Source organism: Cotesia glomerata, linkage group LG1 (genome assembly GCF_020080835.1).
Source record: "Cotesia glomerata isolate CgM1 linkage group LG1, MPM_Cglom_v2.3, whole genome shotgun sequence".
NCBI lineage: Eukaryota > Metazoa > Arthropoda > Insecta > Hymenoptera > Braconidae > Cotesia > Cotesia glomerata.
This window is the reverse complement of record NC_058158.1, coordinates 689,281-713,448: the sequence shown is the minus strand read 5'-3', so window position 1 is coordinate 713,448 and position 24,168 is coordinate 689,281. Positions and strand designations below refer to the sequence as shown.

The 24,168-nt window shown below is 34.2% G+C and overlaps 1 protein-coding gene across 3 annotated transcripts in view; it reads right to left on the bottom strand.

The window, feature by feature from the left end:
* The window catches only part of LOC123259349, a 135,752-nt gene that overhangs the window by 11,274 nt on the left and 100,310 nt on the right, over positions 1–24,168 (bottom strand). For all 3 annotated transcript variants that reach the window (XM_044719796.1, XM_044719804.1, XM_044719786.1), the window contains 16 exons: positions 21,475–21,683; positions 20,130–20,388; positions 19,882–19,956; positions 18,979–19,082; positions 18,759–18,831; positions 18,459–18,494; positions 16,773–16,917; positions 16,570–16,687; positions 16,425–16,448; positions 15,589–15,621; positions 13,763–14,578; positions 11,782–11,828; positions 11,517–11,686; positions 5,725–10,896; positions 5,450–5,512; positions 4,698–4,745 (listed from right to left, as the gene is read on the bottom strand). In XM_044719796.1, coding sequence (XP_044575731.1) covers positions 4,698–4,745; positions 5,450–5,512; positions 5,725–10,896; positions 11,517–11,686; positions 11,782–11,828; positions 13,763–14,578; positions 15,589–15,621; positions 16,425–16,448; positions 16,570–16,687; positions 16,773–16,917; positions 18,459–18,494; positions 18,759–18,831; positions 18,979–19,082; positions 19,882–19,956; positions 20,130–20,388; positions 21,475–21,683 — 7,392 coding nt within the window. The remainder of the gene's footprint in view (positions 1–4,697; positions 4,746–5,449; positions 5,513–5,724; positions 10,897–11,516; positions 11,687–11,781; positions 11,829–13,762; positions 14,579–15,588; positions 15,622–16,424; positions 16,449–16,569; positions 16,688–16,772; positions 16,918–18,458; positions 18,495–18,758; positions 18,832–18,978; positions 19,083–19,881; positions 19,957–20,129; positions 20,389–21,474; positions 21,684–24,168) is intronic.

The window sequence follows — 24,168 nt, the reverse complement described above, 5'->3', positions numbered from 1 at the left end:
TATATGAAAAATATATCAAATATGTAAGTGGGTACTCAAATGAAAGCTTTTGATGAGTGTAACATCGGGATGAGCTTATATCTTAAAAAATGTCAATAATTAAGAACTAACTTTGCTATCTTGTCAACTGATGATATTTTTAAAGATATAAGCTCATCTTCATATTGCACTCATCGAGACCTTTCATTTGAGTACCCACATCAATTTTTCATATATTTCATATATTTGATATATATTATATATATGTATATATGAAAAATATATCAAAATGCATGTGGGTACTCAAATGAAAGGTCTTGATGAGTGTTACATCAGGATGAGCTTATATCTTAAAAAACATCAACAGTTAAGAAAGTACAGTGCAATTTAACAAAAGTCATTATTTAATAAAGTAAAATTTTATTTATTTATAGTTCACAAATCACGACAGTCACATAGTGCTGCTAGTCTGATCATTATTTACCGAGTTGAGAAATTATTTAGCAATAAAAATGTAAAAATTTCACAAATATCGAGTTCTAATTACGTTTTTAATTAAATAATAATAAATTTCCCGGAAAATAATTATTTAATAATTACAAAATAAGTGTTTGTTTTAATTACGCGGTAGGTTAGTGAAAAAATATTTTTATAACAATACAAGAGCAAGTACAAGTACAAGAGCAAGTGCCGCCTGTAAAATATAATAGACTGGGCTGAGAATGGTGCTACTTGCACTCTCACACCTTGCACCTCACCCGACAACGACTACGACCTATCATTCTATTCGAATGAGCTCGGTACGTGGCTGGAATACAGAGCGATCTCTTAGTCGTCCTTTAGTGTACAAATATCCCTCACCCTCCACCTCAACCTCTTGTTCCTTTTATTCTTTACACTTTACTCTTATCCACTCTCTACTCTCAACTTTCATTAAATTGATCCCCTATCTCTCACTCTACATATGCATAGACTACTTTAACTCAGATAATTTGCATCGCGCGATTTCACTTTACCAGCTTAGCTCATTTACTAGCTTATACCTCTTAGTAGGAGAACGTGTACATTCTCAGCCCTAATTATTCCCTTATTTTTCGGTTAACTTGATCACTTTATTTTTTTATAAACCTTAACACAAACACCAACACTTTATACACATTGTTTTTCGTATTTAATCCTTTTAATTTGAAGAAAAAAATTTTAAATTCAAATTCCGGGTCAAATATCAGGTACAAAAAAATGTTTAGAATACTTTTTTATAGAAAATTAAATTCTCTACAAAAAATTGTCTTCATATTAATTTTTAATAACAATTTATTTTAAAAATTCAATTTTAATTTAATATCAATTATTAAATTTTTTATTTAAAATTCAAATTAAAGGTTAAATATCAAAGATACCAAAAAATTGATATGTAGAAATTAAAAAATGTAATTTTTTAAAAATAATTTTTTGGAAAAAATTTGTTTGTTAAATAAAATTAAAAAATTATCAAGTAATTGCTAACTTTAAGATTAAATTTTTATTAAAGTTTATTTAGCAGATATTTGATAATTTTAATAATATTTTTTTACTAATTAATGGTGTCAAAAAATTTAAATTTTTTAAAAATAAAAAAATGCAATTTTTTAGAAAAAAATTTGTTAAATAAAATAAAAAAATTGTCCAATAATTGCTAATTTTAATATCAAATTTGGATTAAAATTAATTTATCAGATATTTGATAATTTTAATAATATTTTTTCGCAAATTATGACAAAAAAAAATTGTCATTAATTTTATCGTATCGTCTTTAAGACACAATATTAATTTTTAATCATTATCTGGCTTAGAAATTTTTATATCGCGCACTTTTATTATCACTATTAATATTATTATTATTATTAATATTGTAAAAAAACAAACACTTGTAATAAATAATGATTAAACAAATTTATGTAAAGCCGGCCGAGAGTATTCCGCGGGTGAACGGTAATGCGGTAAATGCCGCTGATTAAGCCCACCACTTTGGTTATTATCGACAAGATTAGATAAGGACGGCGATGTGCATGTACGCCCAAGTGTTTCCATTATTACTCCGATACAAATGTGTATTCGACTAAAATCCTCTCCTCGCCTCCTATCACCTCCCCCCGGATCGGTATTTCGGCGAGAACCAGGCACGCAAGCATAATTAGAATTAGGTTTACTTAACTGTGTCTCGAGCGAAGAGAAGGGATTTGATTAATAAAGTTAAAGGTCACTTTTTACGGCAATCCAAATCGTGTAAGATGCTATCAAAGTTTATATGTTTATATATTTCATCGGTCGGTCGGTTAATGTCCACTTACCGGGTCTTATTATGTGTTTCTTTTTATGCGTATTTATATCGGGTCAAGGTTAACGATGAGTTGACGTTTATTAATGCTTTTTCAAGAGCTGATAAGCGACATTATGTAAAAATATTACTGTAAACAGAAGCATCGTTATCAATTTACTATTATCGTTACATATGTTAGGAAAAGATGTTTTTTTCTTACCCGAAAAATATTTAAACAGCTTTTAAATTATACATTTGTGAATATTCTCCGCGTGTGTGGCTAGAGTTGGAGTTTTAAAGTTGGTGATGGTAAAAGGAGCCAATTTAAAAGTTGAATTGTATCGGTCGGGCGATCAAGACGATTTGTCACGGGTCAAGGCGATATTAACCTCGAGACGTTCAGTCTTCGTTAGGCTCGATTTATGTTTTCGCGAGATTCTTTTTATTTTCCGTCTATTTTACATGGGAGGTCATTGAATTTAATGTTTTAGAGTTGGAAAAGATTTCCTAGAAAAATACCGTGTCAGGGTTTTATTTTATTTTATCCTTAGTCATCTGAATAATTTATAGTTTTGAAAATTTAAGTGCAGTAGAATTATTAAAATTAACTCAATACTGATAGGAAGATTCGTTGATATTTAATAAACTTTATTGAATGTTGATAAATGATTTTTTAATGTCAGATTATTTAATAGTTAATCAATCATTTGTTAAACACAATTTATCGAGTTATAATAAATATTCATTTGTAGTTTATAAATATTTTTTGATAACTTTTATTTGGACCTTTGAATTAAAAGTTAGTGGCGAAATTTATTTATTTTATTTACTCGTTTTTTATGGCTTGATAAAATCGGTAAAAAATTCCAATAAATTTAGTAGGTTAATAGTTTTTTTTTTTAATAAAAAATCAAAATAAATATAGTGATGCCAATTATAGAATATTTTTTTTTATGTAAATTATTAATACAATTTTAAAAGCGAGACTTATTTAATTTGAAAAATTGTTTCCTTTATAAAAATATTTATTGAAAATAATAAATTGTTTTTAAATAAATTAATTTATCAACAGTTAATTTAAAATTCTTCTATCAGTAAATTAATTAATTAATTTCGGCTCTATAAATATAGAAACAAAATTTAATTAGGCTTTGTTGTATTTTTTTAATATTTTAGGTGAACAATTTGATGTTTTTTAATAATGTTTGTAAAAATTCAATTTTTTATTAGTTTAGATTAAAAAAATTTTTCCTCTTGAGAAAATTTGAAAAACTAAAAATTTTAGTGACAATTTTCAACAATTTAGCAGTTAATTTAATTTTAAATAATCCAAACTTAGTGAAAGCATAAAAAATTTTTTAAATAACAATAAAAATATGATAATAACCAATGATATTACCAAACTCTCTCTATATGTATATTAGCTACTTAAAAATGTATGCATAATCGATTGAGTAACACGCCGTAGAAAGAACCGATAGATGGGATGCGATATGTTCAGTTATTCGCATAGCAGTGACTAGTCTCTCTACGTACTACGGATTCGCCGGTGCGTACCACGCAATAATTCCTCCGCAACGTAATTTCCGGTAGCGTTACATTGCGCCAACAGCGTTTGTCGTTCATTTCGTTTCTATTCCTTTGTAGAGCCCACATGGGTTTTATGATGCGGGCGCCACTAATACGACCCCTCCCCGGCTCTTTACTCAATAAAATTACTTCATTTTATTTTTTAACCCCCCACTGGACCCTGCGGTAGTAAATTCAGCCCTTTCCGATCAATCGAGCCGCTTAAAATTTTTATTAACAATACTATTGTTTTAATTTTAGCAGCAACTCAACAGCCTGTTATTTTATTAGTAGTTTGTAGTTAGTGGTTATGTTAAAATATCTCAATATATTTTTATCTCTGATGACAGTACTGATAGCAATAATAATAATTCTTTTACTGATACTGATACGCACAAGAGCAATTACAATAAACAAATTTAATTACGTGCAACATGCAGCATTACATTCCGCGGAATCCATTCCACAGTAGGTATCATTATTATCATCATCATTATTATTATTATTATTACTGTACTCCCGCATCGAGCATCTCTTTAATTTTTCCTATCATTCCATTCACAACACAACAAATTTAACCGATTAAATAATTCAGTAGAAATGTAAATTTTTCAGATATATATTGTGGGGTAGACACATGTGAATTTATTATTTCAAACAAACGTTGAATAAATTCGGGTGTTCGTTAGTTACCAAATCGATCGGGTTACACATTAAACATTAAATATTGGATTTTCACTCTAAAAACGTCCAGAGTCTTTTATTTTATTTCACGATTCTATTCTATGCCAGTCTCTGATGTTAAATCGATCCAACGGGTGAAACTTAATATTCACTGAATATAACTCACGCTCACGCAGCTGATAAGCGAACCATGAACTCGTCGTCATCGTGGCGGCTATTTAAATATTATATTATTATATTCCATTTCATTATTTTATTTTAACATTATCATTATAATTATTGGATTAATTTACTATACTATTTTCGTAATCACTTTTTGTGTAATCATTATATCACATCAAGCTAGTTCATTGTTGTTATCGTGTTTTATTTAATTCAATTAACTTTTAAGTGCAGCGACCAAAGACGAAGCGTTAAATTAATCACACTGCTAAAATTTTAGGTGTCTAATTTTTCCTCAATTTTTATTTTACAAAAAATATTCTTTAAAAAATTATTCACTCATTTCCCCCATGAAAAAAAAATTAAAAAAATTTATGTCAAAATGTATAAAAATTATATTTTAAATATATTTTTAATAACTAACTTTTGGCCGATTTTCATTTATATTTTAAATATATTTTTGATATATTCAAAATATATCTTAAAAGACATAAAAAAACATAGCTAAAAATATAAAAAAAATATATTTTGAATATATATGAAAATCGGCCAAAAGTTAGTTATTAAAAATATATTTACAATACATATTTTATATATATATTTATAGATTTTTAATATATTTAAAATATATTTTTTATGTATTTCGAAATATATTTTTTTTATATTTTTTTTTATGGGGGTTTTAGCAGTGTAAAATTGAAAAAACAGTACAAAAACGATTTGATGAAAAGGGAAGATGATTGTTATTATCATTACCTTGATACTCAGTCCTGCAGAGATGCGATTTTGGTGGCGGCGGAGGGGGTGCGTTCGAGTACTCTATGAATGATCGAAACAAAAATAAACAAAAATGATATTTTTACAGCGATCTTTAAACTATAAATCTCTAAATCCGTAAAGTATTTACAAAACCACAACATCCTCAGATCTATCGACAATGAGATTGATTACAGCTACTGCATTAACTAACAATAACAATAATAATTTATACAAAAAATATCAAGACAATATTTATAGATGGGCTTGCGGACCTTCAAAGGTAACAGTAGGCTTAGCGGTGTAGGTAGGAATAGCCGGCCACCAACTTTTAGCCCTCTTCTCGAAATCCGCTCTCGCCCTCAGATTAGCTGGGTCGGGCGGCGGAGGGGTCGGCGGTGGAGGCTGGTATCGGAACTTGGGCCGGTGCTTGCTCGGATCAAAGGGCTGATTAGCGAAGGGATCCGCTTGCCGCTGCTTCAGAATGGAGGTCGGGGTGCGAGAGCGAACCGGAGACACCGAGACCGCTCTTGGCCCTTTGACCCTGTCAACCTTGCTCCTCTCCCTCGGCAGCGTCCTGGCACACACGTTAGCACTGGAATTAACACCAACATTGCCCGAACTAGCACTTGAAGTCTTGACGTGGCTCCTGGTCTCCAGAGACCGAGACTCCAGCTCCGGAGGGAGCGACAGAGAACGACCGTTGTCACGTCGGCTTGGATATTTGTGGGCAACCCACCGACCCGCGAGGTACGGCGCAATGTCCCGAAGCTCGTGCACGTCGGGCGTTGATGTGAACATTTCACCAAGAATAGAAGGCTTCCCCTCGGTGCTCCTGGCGCAGGAATCCCCGTCCATCCTCTCGAACTTGTCCCGGATCCGGTTAACCGGTCGCTGGGCTTCCAGCTCCTCGGTCTCTGCTTTGATGGCCAGGGAAGTGGTCGAACTGGAGCGCGACATCGCACTGTCTTTAAGCTCCGCGGTTTTGCTGATCACGTTTATATGCGGCATCGCGAGGTCTTCGAGTCGCAGCGGAATTCGCGGGATTGGTGGCGACCTACTAAGTCTTCTCTTACTTTTTCCCCTCGGCCCCGGCTCGTACTTGCGCCTCAGCCACGCGACATCCGTGACTTCTTGAGTCTTGAGCAATGAGCTTCTCTTCGACTCGGACTTCTTCAGGAGATTCCGCGTGATCTCGGGGTCGCTTTGGAACCGCTTTGGGCTGAGAATGAACTTGGCCCTCTCGCCGGACAATTCTTCAAGACTTTCGAATTTTGCGCGGAGCTTCTTGACCGCCCCGTGCTTGACCAGGTTCAAATACGCGCGCCAGTAGTGCTCGGGGTCCGGGGAGTAGCAGCGGTGCTGAAGGGACTCGAGGCTGCAGGTCGAGGTGGAGACCCGACAAGGACTGACGCTGCGCGGGCGAGCGGGTTCTCGCTGCAAGTGGGAGGGAAATCGCCCGGTTGGAACATCCGGCGAAGCGGAAGTACTTCTTCCTCTTCCTCTGGCTGAACTGTGCTCGCTTCCTGTTCCCGGGGACGAGTGACCGCTTTGGCCCAGTGTACCGTAACGCGCTGACTCCATTTCCCCGAAGAGCTCCTTCAGATCCGCGAAGCTCTGCGAGGAGGAAAGCTTACTCCTTTTTCCAAGGGACTTATTTTCTTCTTCCGACCTTTTTTCCCGCTGGATTTTCTCGAAGAACTCGACCTTCCGAGGAACTGCATCGGTCGCTTTGGTGGCCTCGCACTGCACCACTGTCTTGACGGAGTTCTCCGAGCTCTCGGTGGTGCTATCTATCTCGCTGCTGGATGCGTTCTTAATTCGGCTCGAATTTGCGGGTGACTTTTTCGACCACTCGTCCAAAACACTCTCGACTTTCCTTCTGGCAGCTAGGCTGTCGCCGTTGGGGGTCAGAACAAGGAGAAAGTCGCTCTTGTCTCTGTCGCGTGACTTTGAGACGTTGTCGTCGACAGAGGTCTCCAGGGAGTAGCAAGTTCTCGGGGACGTATTAATTGCGGCAGCTGATTGACTTGTATTCTTGACAGAAGCTGCTGAAATGGCGCCGAGAGTCTCGCGAGGAGCCAATGGGGACTTTGGTTTTTTTTTTTTCGAGACTTTATCGAGGATTTCTTTTCCAAGCGTGAGTGAGAGCCGTTTTTTCTCGGTTTCGGTTAATGAAGTGTGGGTGTGTGGGTGTAAGGTGCGACCGTTGCTGATCGAGTCGCTTCTTTTTAGCGAAGAAGATAATTTCCCCGAGGAGCTGGAGCTAGTAGGAACGAGCATCGAGTGACAGCGGACACTCAGCCCTTTAACTTCTTCCAGTCGATCGCCGAATTCATGAGACGGGACGACAACTTCGAATTCTCCGACGCTGGCTTTAATTTCTCCAGCCGCAGCTCTAGTTATAGTTTTTCTTCTTCCAGGTTTATTTCCATCAGAACTTTCTGACGGATAACTCTGTTTAATATTCTCGGCAAAGCTAATTTTTTCGTCGACGTCAAAAGACTTTGTGTACATTTTCGGTTTATCCTCAGAGCCGTAGATTTCATTAAGTTGGCTCTTCAAGGCGTTTACTTGCTCAACGGAGAGGCTGCTCCAAAACTTTTTGCTCCCACCGAGGTTCCTCTGCAAGTAAGAGGGCTCTGATTTGTCGCACTCCTCAGATATTGTTTGTTTACCCTCTTTGCTTTCCTTGAGAGTGTTGGCTCGCTGCGTCATACTGCTCGCCACATTCACCACCGAGTTGCCCCGCCACAAAGGCTTGTAAACATCCTTCTTAGCGGATATCTCGAGACGTCTGGTTGCCTCCAGTTGGGTATCTTCCCTCGTGAGCCGCCTGAAACTTTCCCTAATATTTTCGACGGATCTCTCCTTGCACCTCAAACTGCAGTCCCCGTGCCATCTGTACTTCTCCAAGTCTTTGGTGGTGAAGAGAAAATCCTTTTCCCGTTGGACGGCTCTCAGCTTACCGTAAATACTCTTGAGCTCCTCCTCGGCACGTTCCGCCGATCTAATTTCTTTCCACTCGTCGTAATCAATAATATCTTCATGCTTGAATCTCCGTCTGAGATCTCCCGCTGACGTGCTCTTCTCCAGTTCTCCCATTCGCTCGAGACTCGCATAGAAATCGTGCAAATCCTTGTACCTCGAGGATTTTTTTTTCGAATGCACCATCTCGTATACGTACCGCTGGTACTCCTCTTTGTTATTCGTCGGATAAGATTCCAGAGAACTCGTGCTTTTCGCAAGAGATAGATTCGATCCGAATTTTCCCTTTCCGATTTCCTTTTTCCGCTGCTCGTCATGGACTTCCCCGGCGCTGCGAGCCCGCGCCTTCAGCTGCGGAAACGCCTCGTCTTGCCGGAACGATCTGATTCTTCTGGGGACCGCAGACCGGGTAGGCGACGGAGAAGGCGATCTCGGAGGCAGACGGACAATCCTTCGCGTGATTTTCTCATCCACCGACGAAACTTTAATCGGCGGTTCACTGAGACTTCTTTCTTTGATGCTATTGCGGTCCAATTCGGGGCTTCGGCTGCCCCTCAGCGAGCTGGAGGAGCCGAACTCCTTGGAGATACCTTGAAGACTGTCAAACTTGGTTATCTTTTGGAAAATCGATCGCCCTGGCCAGCTAACGGCGAACGGATTAGGACTGGAGCTTCGTGAGGAAAAACTCTCACGTTCCCAGTTCTTGAAGCGCGAGTTAGAGACTGGCTGCTTGGTTGCCAAGTAGACGTTGAGTGATCTCAAGGATGGCTCAGACTTGAAACCGGCAACTTCTTGAAAGATTCTCGCTCGTTCAATCACCGAGGAACGTCTCGGAGTGCTGCACTGAGAGGAGAACGGGGACTGAGAAATATTTCTCAAAAATAGATTCTGGAAGAAGTTATCAGTACGTGTCACCTCCTGATGCTTTTTAATCCGGTCCATTGTCACCAGTTGTGCTTGCGTAGTTGTATTTGTAGTAGTAAAAGTAGTTGTGGTTGTTGTGGTTGGTTTAGTTGTCGTTCCTTTAGTTCCTTTAGTCGTATTCTCTGGTACTCTCTTGTCAACTTTTTTCAAACAATTCACCGCAAGTAATTTTTCACAACTTTTTTTTATCTTTCTCTTCTCCGGCTGGAAATGGGAATCACTTTTCCCATTATTTTTTTTCCTACCAGGATTCCCGGCAGCACTTCCAGCAGTACCTTCACGTACTAATTTATCTTTTTTCATTGGAATTTTTTTTTTATAAAACTTTATTTCTTGATCTTCAATAACTTGCGACTTTTTCAATAGAGTTTTTACAGGAGGTTGAACCTTATCACGGATTCTTTTATTTCCAACAACAACACTTGTACTTGTAAACTGCTGCTGCGGAGATGGTATTGCCGTAGTCGTCACGGCGCCTCCCTTTAATTTAGTTGTCGAGGATTTTTGTTTACAAGTCTCGAGTAAATTTCCGCGTCTTGCTGTCAGAGAAGCTCCAGAACCAGAGCCAGAACCAGAACCCGAAACCGGAGATCTACTTCTTATAACAACGTTGCAACTCGATCTTGTTTTTTCCAGTTCCCGAGTCTCAGACTTGGAGATAACTTTTGTCGACGATAACCCGGTCTCTTGGCTCCTCACTCGTCTCAGTGACACCGCCTTTCCACCGACGACAGCCCCAGTTAATGTGTTTTCCACGTCAACGTTAACGTGTCGCCGTCCGTTAACCAGAACCCTGCAACCCGAGTGAACAACTTCCGCGTGAGAAGATGACGAGGACGATAAGTAAACCGATGAAGAGCCCCCAACTGATGTACTGCCCAGCTTTGAACTTTCTTCAGTTTCTTTTCTGACTCGTCGAATTTTAGTCTCCTTTTTCACTGGCAAACTTGTCGAATAACTTTTTGAACGATGTCCATCCTGAGCTCCTGTCAAGGATTTAGATTGTACTTTTGATAAGGACTTCTCCTCAACTTGTCGAGAGCCTGGAGAATTAACAGCCGAGGAAGGAGAAGGAGTAGGAGGGCTGACTGGCCGCTTAGTCAAACAATCCGGTTTCTTCTTGGCACAAGTTAAAGCCGTCGTCTTGATCGGCGAAGCTGAAGGAGTTGAAACTTTCGGACGGGAACTGATCGAAGCTGTTAAACTCTTGCGTGCAATATCCCGACCCTGTTCTTGCTTCAGCAACTTGTTGCTCAGCCTCTCTTTCAGGAACCTTATGTTAGAGACACTTTCCGCTGCAAAACACTGCTGGTGTCTCCTACTTGAGCTCCCAGTTCCAGAAATGTACAGCTTAAGAGTCGCGTTGTCTTTTGAGGACTGCCTTCTGGGTGGCGAAGGGGGACTGGGCCTCGAACTGTTCGCTCGTCGGTGACGTCCGCCAGAAGACATCGAGCTTGTCGACTGAGTGTGTTTTCTGCGGACGCGAATTCTCGTCAGTGTTGACGAGATCGGAAAGTACTGGATCTCAGTGTCGTCTGAAAAATTTATATTTACCTGTATTGATAAGTATTGTGCTAGAGGTTTAATAAGTTATCCTTGATCCTCGCGCCCAAATTCAATGCATTTTGGTAACAGCTTTGTGCCGGTGATATTTTTTTCCTCCTCTTGTTTGTGGCCTTTGTGCGGGTGAAGGTTATATAGCAGAACGCAGGTTTTTAATTGAATTTAAAAAAATATAGAATCGTAACCTGAATCCCGTTATCGATAGATCCTTAGAGAGCAGTGCCGATAGTGTTTATTGCGCCCTTTTTGCTTGATATTTAAATATATTTAGAATTTAATAAGAACTAAATGTGCGGTGAAGTATAAAATATAAAATATAATATGAGAGATAAGATAAAAATACAAATGCGCTAAGCATTAAAACTTAAACATTATTAAAATTTATTCGTGCGATTTTCCGATGTCATGCATAATATTTTATTCATTCAGCTCTTTTTGTAGGAGAGTATAATAAAAATTAATAAAACGCTTGCACTACACTTTGGATTAAAAATTTATAAAAAGAAAACTTAAGCTTGTGTGTGTTTTATTTAATTCTTTTGATAGAAAAAAAAAGCGATTATAAAAATTGATATAGAAAAAACTGACGTACCTTTCGGTCGTTCGGGGGCGAGTTTTCTGAGCCCGTGTAGAGGAACGTCGCCGCCCTTCTGCACTGTCTTGTATGCCACTCGCTGCTCGAGAGGACTCAGAGGACTGACGTCATCTCGCCGACGGAAAATAAGCGTTGAGTCGCTCTCGTATCCGGACTCTTTTAGTGCGCTAGAAGAGATTAATAAGTTGAATAACGAAAATGTTATTTTTATTTAGCAATTCAAGTGCCAATTTTAATCGTAAGACTTGTATTAATAACTTACTGACTCATGTAGGGCTTGGCCGTGTGAGGATTGTGCTGATCGAATGGCTGAAAAATTAAAATTACAAACGTTAGTCAAGGACTTTATCCGCAACAAATAGATAACATTATATTTAGAGTCAATGATACTTATGACTAATCATGCGAAAAAAAATTATACACCAAGGCACGGATTGCTGCTAATGTACATCACATTATGATTTGATATGACTAATGAGAGCGGCACGATTATGTTATGCATGATGACAAGGAGGCTCAATATCAGAAGACGCTTTGAATGAGATTTCGATAATGATTGCGTGTTACATAAATATGTAGCCTTCATGCGTTAATATTGTTACTAAGAAGCGTGATAAAGCACGATGATGATGTGTCAATAACCATAATTAGGTTTATGATTGCGATAAGATGCGTATGTACAGTTGGAAATTTATCGGGTGGAGATGATTGCTGATTGGTGATAGCCAGAGATGGATTGGACTATAAATTTGGATGATGGGTGGGCTATTTGAACCTGAGGTGCATCAAAGTGCCTTGACACTGGAGTATTGATTGCAGTTAAGCTTCCTAATGATAACTGATACGCAATATCTACGGGGTATGATATTAAGATACCATTTGTCGGCATGATTACAGAAGTAGTTCTCAATTTTTGACCAATAAACAATTGTAATTTAAGCTGCTACACAGAAAAAAAGGTTCACTTGAGTCAAGAAAATATTTTTCTTCCTAATTATTTTCTTGAGCAAAAAAAATTTTTTTTTGATAAGAAATTTCACTTATTCCAACAAAATCAATTCCCTTGCTTTAAGAAATGCGTATCTTGATCCGAGAAAATTTATTTAAGTTAAGAAAATGTTGTTGTTTTGAGAAAATTCAGCCTTTTGCTCCAAAAAAATTTAGTTCTTGATAGAAGTTAATTTTCTTGTCTTGAAAAAATTTCTCTCTTGCTCCAAAAAATTAAGTATAAAGATAGAAGTAAATTTTCATTAATATTTTTATTGATTAACATATCAAATGGGAAGATCAAATAATATTGAATCATTTTTTTCGATTAAATATGTATAATTGCTCGCTAAAATAATATAAAATGGGTATCAAATATTCAAGAGAAAACTTTTCTCAAGGTGAGAAAATTTTTTTCTCAGCTCAAGTAGGTCGCGCTGCTTCCCTAAAGTATCTAAAAATTTTGATTATATCGACGTTCTAATTAGCAAATTGTCTAACTCCATTTTAAAAATCTTCTATTTGTACGAAAAAACAATGAGCTCAAAATTTATTATCACTTCAAAACCATTTAATATCATTAATATCTAATAGAGATATAATATTTAGGTTTGAATCATTCAAATAATTTATAATTGGATTATGGCTACATCAAAATGTTAAAAAATCACCCTCTAAAAAATAAGTTAGTTAGACGAATTGCTAACTAGACCGTCGATATATAAAAATTTATTGTATCAAGTATTTATGATAATTTGAATTAAGAAAAAATACTTCCACTAAGAATATAATTTCTCGAAAAATTGTAACTTTGGTCTTCCTTCAGGCACCCGAAAATTTTCTTTAGCCAAGAATTTTGTTCTCCAGTCAAGAAATTTTTCTTTCTGTGTATTCTTTTTTTCATGACATTTATTTTACATAATCATTGCGATTCCACACCTACTTGATCGTATAAGGAAATAGATTCAAAAATAGATAATACAGGAGTCTAAGTATCGAGTAACTTATCAAAAGTTATGGTCCATTAAATTTTTGAATAGAAATGTCTTTTGAATAAAGCTCACGGAAGATTTACAACCTTTAAAAAACCGGAATAATTTAAAGTACCATTGTTTTATCGTAAAAAGCAAAGACTATAACCATAAAATGCCAGCAATTCTAACGAAAAGAGAGCGATAATGATCGTGCAGTATTTATTATAAAATAAAATAAAAGACATATAATAAAAATGTCGGTGAGAATGGGGGCTGTCTAACCCGTGAAGGTGATGTCAGGGCCGTCTCCGCGACAGAATTGTTCGTTGGTGGCGGTGGTGGTGGTAGCATGGTAATATGAATGGTGCTGGAAGAAGAAGAAGAAGTAGAAGAAGATATGGATGGATCGTGATGCTGCCGCTGGTTGATGCCGATGCTGTTGTTATTGATGACATTAGCGTGGTTCCGATGGTTCCGCGGACTCGTCGCTGGAACACTGAAGAGAGACTGCTTGTTCGAGCAGGAGGACGAGGAGGAGGACCGGTTTATCAGCAAAGGAGACCTGCGAGTCGGGCTGCTGCTGGCCAGGCTTTTGAGTTTCTCCTCGATGCTGCTGCTCGAGTGTCTCTGGTCTTCCTCGGGCTTCACCGTCTCGTCGATGAACCCAATGAGCATCGCGTCCTCGGTTTCGTTATTTCCACCTCCAACATGCTTGGAGTGTCTTTTACGCGCGGAACAGCCCTTGGGAGACTTCAGCAGCGAGTAGGGCATCCGCTCGCCGGAAATCATCGACTTGGACCGACTCTGGCCCAGAAGAAGACTCACACTGGGCGGTTCCGCCCTGTAGGCCACCGAGGGCTGGCAATCCGAGTCAATTGAAGGCGAGTTTGTGTCGCTGTCGTGCCCCGTGTGCTCCAAAATGGCCTTGGTGGTCCTCAGGGAGCTTTTTGGGTGCAAAGACTGCGTGGTAGACGATTTTGAAGACGCTACTGTTGTTGAAGGCCTTGAATTGTGGTTGCTTCTCACTAACAGCTGGTGCGTCGGTATGAACGTTCGCAGCGCCATCGGGTGTCGAATCTGGGACTTCTTTTCCTCAGCCTTGCTCCGGGAGTAACAAGTTTTGAGTTTTAGTTAGCTTGCGGGGGTTAATTACAATTCATTCTTGGAACTGGGCGCTATTTGTTCAATTCTTACCGCTTAATTTATTTTATTTAACGGGTGGTACTGATTATTGAATTTATGTCGACAATGATTCGAATTTTAGAAAGCGATCATGGTGGTTAGAAAGTTTTTGATAGAGCTTCGAGGCTTCCGGTTTCATGTTTTTGGGTTTAGAATATACGGAAGCGCATTTAAATTTTAAATTACATGCACTTTGATGTAATATGTAATTTTAGTTTTGGTTTTACCTAGTACCGGAAGCTCGAACTGGTGAGGGATGTTAGCAACTGAGCAATTAGCGATCTTATAAGTAGAAAAGTACACTGATAGAAGAATTAATTAACTGTTGATAAATTTATTTTATAGAAGATATTTTTTTTAAACTATTTATAAATATTTATAAAATTATTTGATACTGAATGAATCTTAGTTGCAAAATTAAATTATTAATTTAATTAAAATAAAATATCCTCTTATTTATTATTTATTTTATTGATTTTTTTTTATAAAAAAAAATTTATTAGTTTGATTTATTAGAATTTTTTTATAAATTCAAATTATGGAAGTTAAAAAATATTTTTTAATTATTATCAAAAATTAATCATTTGTTAATAAATTTTATAATTCATTAGTAATGAATTAATTAATGATTAATATTATTAATAATTAATATTTTTGTTTATTAAAACAAATTTTATTAATTTGATTCATTGGAATTTTTTTATAAATTCAAATTATGGAAGTTAAAAAATATTAATTATTATCAAAAATTAATTATTTGTTAATAAATCAATTTATTAATTATGATATTGAAAAAAATTTTTTTAATGATCTGATATTAAAAACTTATTTATAAACAGTTAATAAAGCTTATAAATTATAAAAAAAATCTTCTTCCATCAGTGCAATAATAGTAAAATGGATATTTAGTATAAAAAGTAGCGTACCCTATCAAATATGTCCATGACCTCGTCCCACCACTAAAAAAAATACAATTTGCGTTATACTATGCATTTTAATAAAAAAGTTAAAATATTAGTGTACTTAATTGCAACCAATCAGCACTTTTGCAATTATATGTCAATGAACTACCTATATTTTATTATTATTATTAAAGTATTACTGTGAGAAGCGTTCTACAAGCGTAAGAAAATCAATAGAAGAGATGTCACCGTATTTAGTGACACGAAGTCAGATAAAAATAATTATCGGGTAAATATATTTTTAACAGTTGACGCCTGGCTCGTTCATAAATATTTCCAGTAATTAAAAAATAGACGTGAGTCTGAGTGTTTTATTCATAAGTTTAAATTTTTAGCAAGTTTTCTCGGGAGACAAATACTCGGTTAAATTTTTATTGACAATTTTATCAGACTGAATCTTTCAATGACTAATTGCGATAAATAATTCAAAATTCAATTGACCAAATTGAATTTGGAGCTTAATCAAATGGCTTTTCGAAGTTTTAATTAATTTAGATGTATATCTTTTTAAAAGTCATGAATAATTAAAGTTATTGCAGTGATATATATTCTAATAAAAAATAAAGTTAAATATCTGGAGCTTTTGAAAATATTAAATATAAGTTTTATAAAGAAGCTTTCTCGCCATAAATAATGCTTAACGTCTAGCGGTAAGCGGATAAAATTTTTTTTCTGAACCGTAAATTATTTAAAACATAAAATAAATAATTAAGCAGTAATAGTAAATATAATTACTATTATAGTTTAAAAAAATGAATAATTATGATTTGAACGTTGGTGTGATAAAAAGTACTTGTTACCTTTTTCTTTTTAGTCACAGTCAGCTGAAAGTGAGTGATAACCCAAAACAAGTCATGTGCGTTATTAAATAAACATGTCCGTCATATTTTAATGAGATGATATATACAGCGATAAAGTTACCGGGGAAAAAAGCTAATTATTTACCTCCTTGGTTTCTTTTTCCCCGACGCCGACTGCGGGGGTAGATTGACCCGGCTGATAGTTCTCGATGCGCCCTGGCTGGTTTCGATAAACTTCAGCGGTAGTTTTTACCAGCGCGCTTCTAAAAATACGCCAAATATTTCCATTAATAAATAACAAAATAAAATGAAATAAATTTACAAGATCTTAAACAACTCATCGCTCACTTTCTTGGCATCGTCGAGATCGACGAGTCATTTTCCTTGTTTCTTTGGCGTCTGCGTATGTCCAATGTCGCGGATTTGTCTGCATACCCACGTGGCTCTGGCTCGCTTAAATATCCGCTGCTGCTTCCGTGCCCGTATCTCAGACCTTAAAATTAAATTATCAAATAAAAATTACTTCAAAAATTAAAAAATTTTAGTAATTATTCACAAGTGGGGTCCAAAATTTTCATTTTCATTTTTTTGGACAAAATTTTTTTTGGAAAATTTTAATATATATATTTTTTTTTAAAATACTTAAAAAAATTAAAAAAAAAAAAAAAAAGTTGATTATTACAATTTTAACAAACTTTACAAATTTCCAAAAAAATTTATAAATTTTTTCAAAAATTGTGATATTAATCTTTTTTTTTTTTTTTAATTGTTCGTTTTTTTATGTATTTTTCAAAAAAAAAATATATCAAAAACATCAAAAAAAAAAAAATGGAAATTTTTGTCGAAAAATTACTTTAAAAATTAACAAAAAATTATTTCAAAAATTAAAAAATTTTAATTTTGGTAATTATTCACAAGTTGGGTCCACAATTTTAATTTTCATTTTTTTGAACAAAATTTTTTTTGGAAAATTTTAATATATATATTTTTTTTTGAATACTTAAAAAAAATTAAAAAAAAAAAAAGTTAATTACCACAATTTTAACGAACATTACAAATTTTCAAAAAAATTTATAAATTTTTTCAAAAATTTTGATATTCAACTTTTTTTTTAATTATTTTTTTTTATGTACTCTTCAAAAAAAAAAAAAAATACATCAAAAAAAGATAAAATAGAAATTTTATCCAAAAATATAAGAACCAAAAATTTTTTCCAACTCTTGAAGGCAAAAAATTTATCAAAATCTTTATTTTTTTCTTTCACGATATTTCTTATTAATGCGCCGTAAAAACAACCAAAATACTTGTAAATAATTCCCAAAATTAAAAAAAAATCACTCAAAAACAGGTTTATATTTTTTAACAATTATTATTTAATGCCGCGGTAGACATTAATTTATACACTTGATTCTCTAGACAGCATTTGGGTAAATGTTTTATTTTCTCACTCTTATATTCACCGTCTCAAGCGCAGTCGTTTTACTATTAAAACTTGGTATTTAAATTTAATTACTTAATTATTTAAGCTTGTATTAAATAAAACCCTCAAGCATCAGCTTTTATGCTTCTAATTTTGTTATTATTATTATTACAAATATTTTTTCCGTGGCACCAAAGTATGTTACATTAGTAAACACTTTTTTAACATTAGTAAAGTTTACACGAAAATAAAAAGCAGTAGTAGAAAAAAAAAACAAAAAACTTTTATTTCATTAATTATAATTATAATTGTAGTTATAATATTATTATTATCATCGTTATAAATGCCAGCAGAAACAGATTATGAGCTGTTATTATTCTATCTACGATAAACAATATTAAGTAATGTATGTATACAAATATATAGTTATATTGGCGTTGTTGTAGATGTAAAATAGCGAATATTTGATATAAACTATAAACTAATGAAAGCTAAATGCTAATTCAAGCTAAAGTTAAGCATCATTAATATTAGTCGAGTAGCAATACACCGTACAGAGATATATACGAATTGCCGATGCAATAATTAAAGCTCGCAGCTGAGAAGATATTCACCTCGCCGTGGCTTGTATCGGATAGTCACGTAGTCATCTGCAAATGCGAAACGTTAATGTGTTGCTATTTTAACTCTATTAATATTCATACATAAAAAATAAACTTTAATAATCATCATATTAATAGGATGGAGATACATATACGTCACTCAATTTATCTTATACGTATTTCCAGCTATAAATAGATCAATCATGTATAATATTTGTATAGTAAATTACTTTCAATGGGTTATTATTGAGTTACTAGGTTGTTATTGTTGTCATTTAACAATTGCAAGAGTAAAAATAATGTTAAACTGACCGTCTTTGCCGGCGCGGTGAAGCGAGTCGTACATTTGTTTGTACCACTTTGCTTGATTATCCTCTTTCACCTCCTGGAAAATATATACGAGCGTCAGAACTTTAAACTTCTAAAAGATTTTGCGCTCTACTTTTACTGTTATTCGTCTTTTCGTATTTTAGGATTTTAGTATTTAGCCTAAATAAGTCATTTTTAGTTAAAAAAAAAAAAATAAACTTACCGATCTTAGAGCAACCGGCATTCCATTTTTGGTAATCGGTCCGATCCCTTCTATTTTTCTCGGGGTTTTCTTCATTTCGTTATCTTCTTTTTTCACCGAATTAACTATTTATATGTTTTTTTTTTTAAATATTATTTCACAATTTTATAAAAAAAGACTAGTCGAGTTGAAATATAAATTCCAATTTGAGCCTCAAAATTCTTAGTAAGGTTTTTAAGGACCAATTTGAAATTCGACGATCTAATTAGCAATTGGTCTAACTCCTTATTTTTTAGAGGGTGATTTTTTAACATTTTGATATAGCAATAGTCCAATTATAAATTATTTGAATGATCCAAACCAAAATATTATATCTTATTAGATATTAATGATATTAAATGGTTTTTTAAAGTGATATTAAATTTTGAATCAATTGTTTTTTTATACAAATGGAAGATTCTCTAAAATGGAGTTAGACAATTTGCTAATTAGAACGTCGAATTTCAAGATAGATTTCAATATAGAAAGTGATCCCGATTTGAACCTCAAAATCCTACTTACGGACGGTTTTACAATTTTGAGGATCAAAATAGAACTTCAGAATCAACGTTTGAGCCTCAAAACCTTCACAATATTTTTCAATAATTTTATTATTAAAAATTTTAAATGAATATGGCTCAAAATTACGACTTCAAAATCTTCAATGAGAATTTTGAGTATCAAAAATTAGAGTTACTTTCTGTGTGGCAAATAAAACATCCAAGAAATTGAAGCTTCTGAGGTTAAAACTAGCATTTGTTTTTTGACTTTAGGTACAAATTCTCAAAAAAATTTTTAAACAGATTTGTAGCCGGTAGCTACTTTTGTGTTTGCAAAAAAAAAACCGATTTATAAAAGTTAAAAAATAAAAATAAAAATACTAACGTAAATCTTCGGTATCGTTATTTTTGAGGCAGATGCTCTCGTTGAGGTAGGCAGCTCCCTTGGGCAATTGACCCTCTGGAAAATGCAAAGGTAACAATGAACAATAGTAATAAAGAAGAGAGAACAAAGAATAGAGCGTAAAGCACGGAGAATAAAAGTGTAACACATAAGTGGATCGTTGATCATGCAGTAAAAGTTGGCACGTGACAATTAAGTAAGATAAAGCGGGAAGATTTAATACAACTCACCTCTGGCCTTTTGCAGGAGAGTAATTGTCGGATTTTGCGCACGCGGCAGTCGCGGAGTGGTTGCGAGGGTGTTCAACCCTTGGGACGGCACCGAGTGAGAGTTAACAATCCTAGGGCTTATGTTGTAAGAACCATCCGGGAGGTTGTTCGTGCCGTTGCTGGACGGATCCTTTTTCTTCTCCTGGGCCGGGGGGTGATCTTCGGACTGGGGGTGGCTCTCGCTCTTCCAGGGGGGCTGCGGCTGCGGCACTTGCTCCGTCTGTGCAAAAACAATAAACCAGGACATATATCGCACAACAGATCCAATATAGAGCGGAGAGCACGATACGTGGCACGGAAAAGAGTATTAAGCTTGTATTTTGTTCCGTCGGTTATTTCTTTTCTTTAAAATAGACTTTTCAATGCCAGTCACGTTTCACGTCCGCCCTGACAGCTAATATGAATAATATCGGGCAAGAATAACTGCTTGTGTAACCGATCTCCCGTCGAACGTTTCAATGTTTCTGATGTTTCATTTCCGCAGTTCTATTTTGCGTTTTTTTTTTTCGATTCCATTCGATAGATTTATTCACTGATAGAAAGATTTGTTTATATTTAATAAGCTTTATTAACTGTTAATAAATGATTTTTTAACATCATAGGATTTAATTAATATTTATTAACAGTTAATAATTAATTTATTAACCGAATAAATATTTATTAATGATTAATGAATATTTGTTCTGTTAACAAATATTTATTTAAAATAAAAAGCACTTTTTATAACCATATAGCTGGAATACATGATAATAATTAAATTCACTAAAAAAATTAACGTTTCTAATATTTAAAAATATTAAAGATAATTATAAGCTGTGATAGAATTTGGTATTTTACAATAAACGTTATTGTAATATAATATAATTAATGCAAATAATTTATAAAGATTATTTTTGTTAATAATCAATCTTCATATCATATATTGCAAGCGGAACAAATTTACTCTCCAAAATATTTATTAACTATTAATAAATACTTATTAACTATTAATAAATGCACTTTTCTCCCAAATAAATATTTATTAAAATTCAATAAATCAAATAAATAAAATTATTAATAGTTAATAAATTTTCTATTAGTGCACTAGGAGGGTACACTTAATAATTAATAATTAATTTATTAAGTACAATTTATTAACTGTTGATAAATATTTATTAATGGTTAATGAATACTTTTTAGCTGTTAAATATTTATTGAATGTTAAAAAATATTTATTAAAATTTAATAAATTAAATAATTGTCTTCAAATAAATTGAATGATTAATAGTTAATAAATCCTTCTATCAGTGTTTGCTTTTAGAGTTACCTGGGGCTTTTTTCTGCGACCTAGAATAGGACTCTCGAAGCTGACTGGCCGAAACTCCTTGCGCTCCGCAACAGGACTGGTTCCTGCGCTGGAAGGCGTCCAAACCGGCGGAATGCCGGCATCTCTTTCCGAATTCTTCCCTCGATCTGGGCTCCCGGGGTCCCGGTCTCGGTTGTAAGGATCGCTGCTGCTGCCTGGTGACCAAACACCTGTCGACATAACAAATCCTTCCTATAAATATTCCGCTTTTAGTCCCCCCCTCAACAGATTCGCGCTTTTTTTAATTTACTAACGCAATATTCACAAACAAATATCACACAATATACGTTCTCATTTTTTCGTACTTTATTCGACATTATTACTTAAACTCCACGGTTTGTATTAATACAGCGACATGCAGATTATAAAAGCTCGAGCTTTATGTCACACATTTGTTATTTATTCGGGAAAAAAAAATTAAAAAGAAAATAAATTCAAACGCTGTGGATTTTTATTATAAAAAATCGATTGTTTTATGCGGTATCTTTAAATCTCTAATTAAGTAGATTAACTTGTCGGGAAAATATAAATCGTAACGGTTGATCGAATAAACTTTTCATCGAATTGATAAACTGTAAGCCGTTGGCTAATTGCATCGGTTTATATTTTTATTTCTTCTTTAGGGATTAATTTTTAATGCAATTAACAGCGCTTTTAACTTTCCTGAATCATTGATCAGCTTATTATTTTTTAGTGAGCTTAAAAACACGGGAAAGCTTTTTTTGTTGAAGGTAATTTCGTGGAAACATTTGGGTCAACGGGTGACCGTCAAATAGTAAAGGCTCGTGATGCCAAAAGTTTTATGCTTTAGACGACTCACTGTAGATGCTAGACTGTAGACCGACTTATACAGTGAGCTACTAAACTTTGGGCTGCTATAAAGCAAAACTTTGCTAGTGAAGCCGAGCTACAGGGTACGTGTGAGCAGACTTCACTTAGTATCTTTCTGTCTTTATGTCTAATCTGCATAAGAATTACTTAAAAGTACACGTCTTTCAAATAACCTAAAAGGCATCATTTAACTTTGTTTTACATTTTTTTACACTACAAATAGATCGTTAGACAGCTAATTTAAATTCGTACAAATTTTGATTAAATATGTTCAGAAATCTACCTGAAATTATAAAATTTCTTATAAATATAAAAAAAACTAGCAACCTTGCGACTATGTCACTGCCGTGACTCGTAAACTATAAATAAATAAAATTTTGCTTTATTAAATAATGATTTTTGTTAAATTGCACTGTACTATCTTAAATATTGAGATTTTTTAAGTTATAAGCTCATCCCGATGTTACACTCATCAAGAGCTTTCATTTAAGTACCCACATGCATTTTTAATATATTTGTCATATATACATATATGTAATATATATAAATATGTGAAAAATTGATGTGGGTACTCAAATGAAAGGTCTTGATGAGTGTAATGTCGAGGTGAGCTTATATCTTCAAAAATGTCAATATTTCACAAGATACAAGGTAATTTCTTAATTATTGACATTTTTTAAGATTTAAGCTCATCCCGATATGACACTCATCAAGAGCTTTTATTTGAGAACCCACATGCATTTTGATATATTTTTCATATATACATATTTTGAGAACTATTGACATTTTTAAAGATATAAGCTTATCCCGATGTTATACTCATCGAGACCTTTCATTTGAGTACCCACAGGGCATTTTTCATATATTTTATATATATGATATTTATGAAATATATAAATATATAAAAAATTGATGTAAGTACTCAAATGAAAGGTCTCGATGAGTGTAACATCGGGATGAGCTTATATCTGTAAAAATGTCAATAGTTCACAAGATACAAGGTCATTTCTTAATTATGCATTTAGAGATATTTTTGAATGCAGCCTAAAAACTTATCACAATAAATTGACTATCGGTGAGAATAATATGAAACCTTAAGAAGGCACAAATTCAAGTACAGACCTTTGAAATGACACTAAAAAAAACCGATTTTATCATATGACTATTCTGGACAATAAATTTATCTTATTCTCTCAATAATATAGATAAAAAAAAAAAAAAACGATTAATACCAAAGAAAGAATTTAACAATCACCTCTTTAGGCATTAATTATTTCTGTTATCTTTAATCCTAAAAAAACACCAGGCCTTATAAGTCATAAGTGGCATCCATATCTTCTCGGAAGTGAGATGAAATGGAGCAAGATAAAAATGGTAAGACGACATTGAGGTTCGAGATGTCTTAGTAGCACTAGTAAAAACGATGCTAATCCAAGAGAGTGTAGGAGTATTACATAAAAGGCCCATCTTTTTCTGGCAGTCTCTAGCTCTGTTTGCGTTTCAAATGGTCTTTACACAGACAGCATGGGTATTTTAGTGTTAGTAGAAGTGGGCAGCAGCCGAGTGAATAAATTTGTCAGTAGACCGTCTAGTCGGCTTCTGCAAAACCAACTAACGTATTTAAAACTAACTACCGCGAGGTTTTACGTTTTATTACATACACACACCAATGCTGATTAAATTATTATTTAACTTAAGCTATTTTATAATTTAACAACCTCGGAACTCGTGATTATTTCAACAATTCCGCCTTTATTTCAATAACATCCATTAATTCGTTCACACGATTATTAATTATCGCATCCGTTATCATTATATTTTATG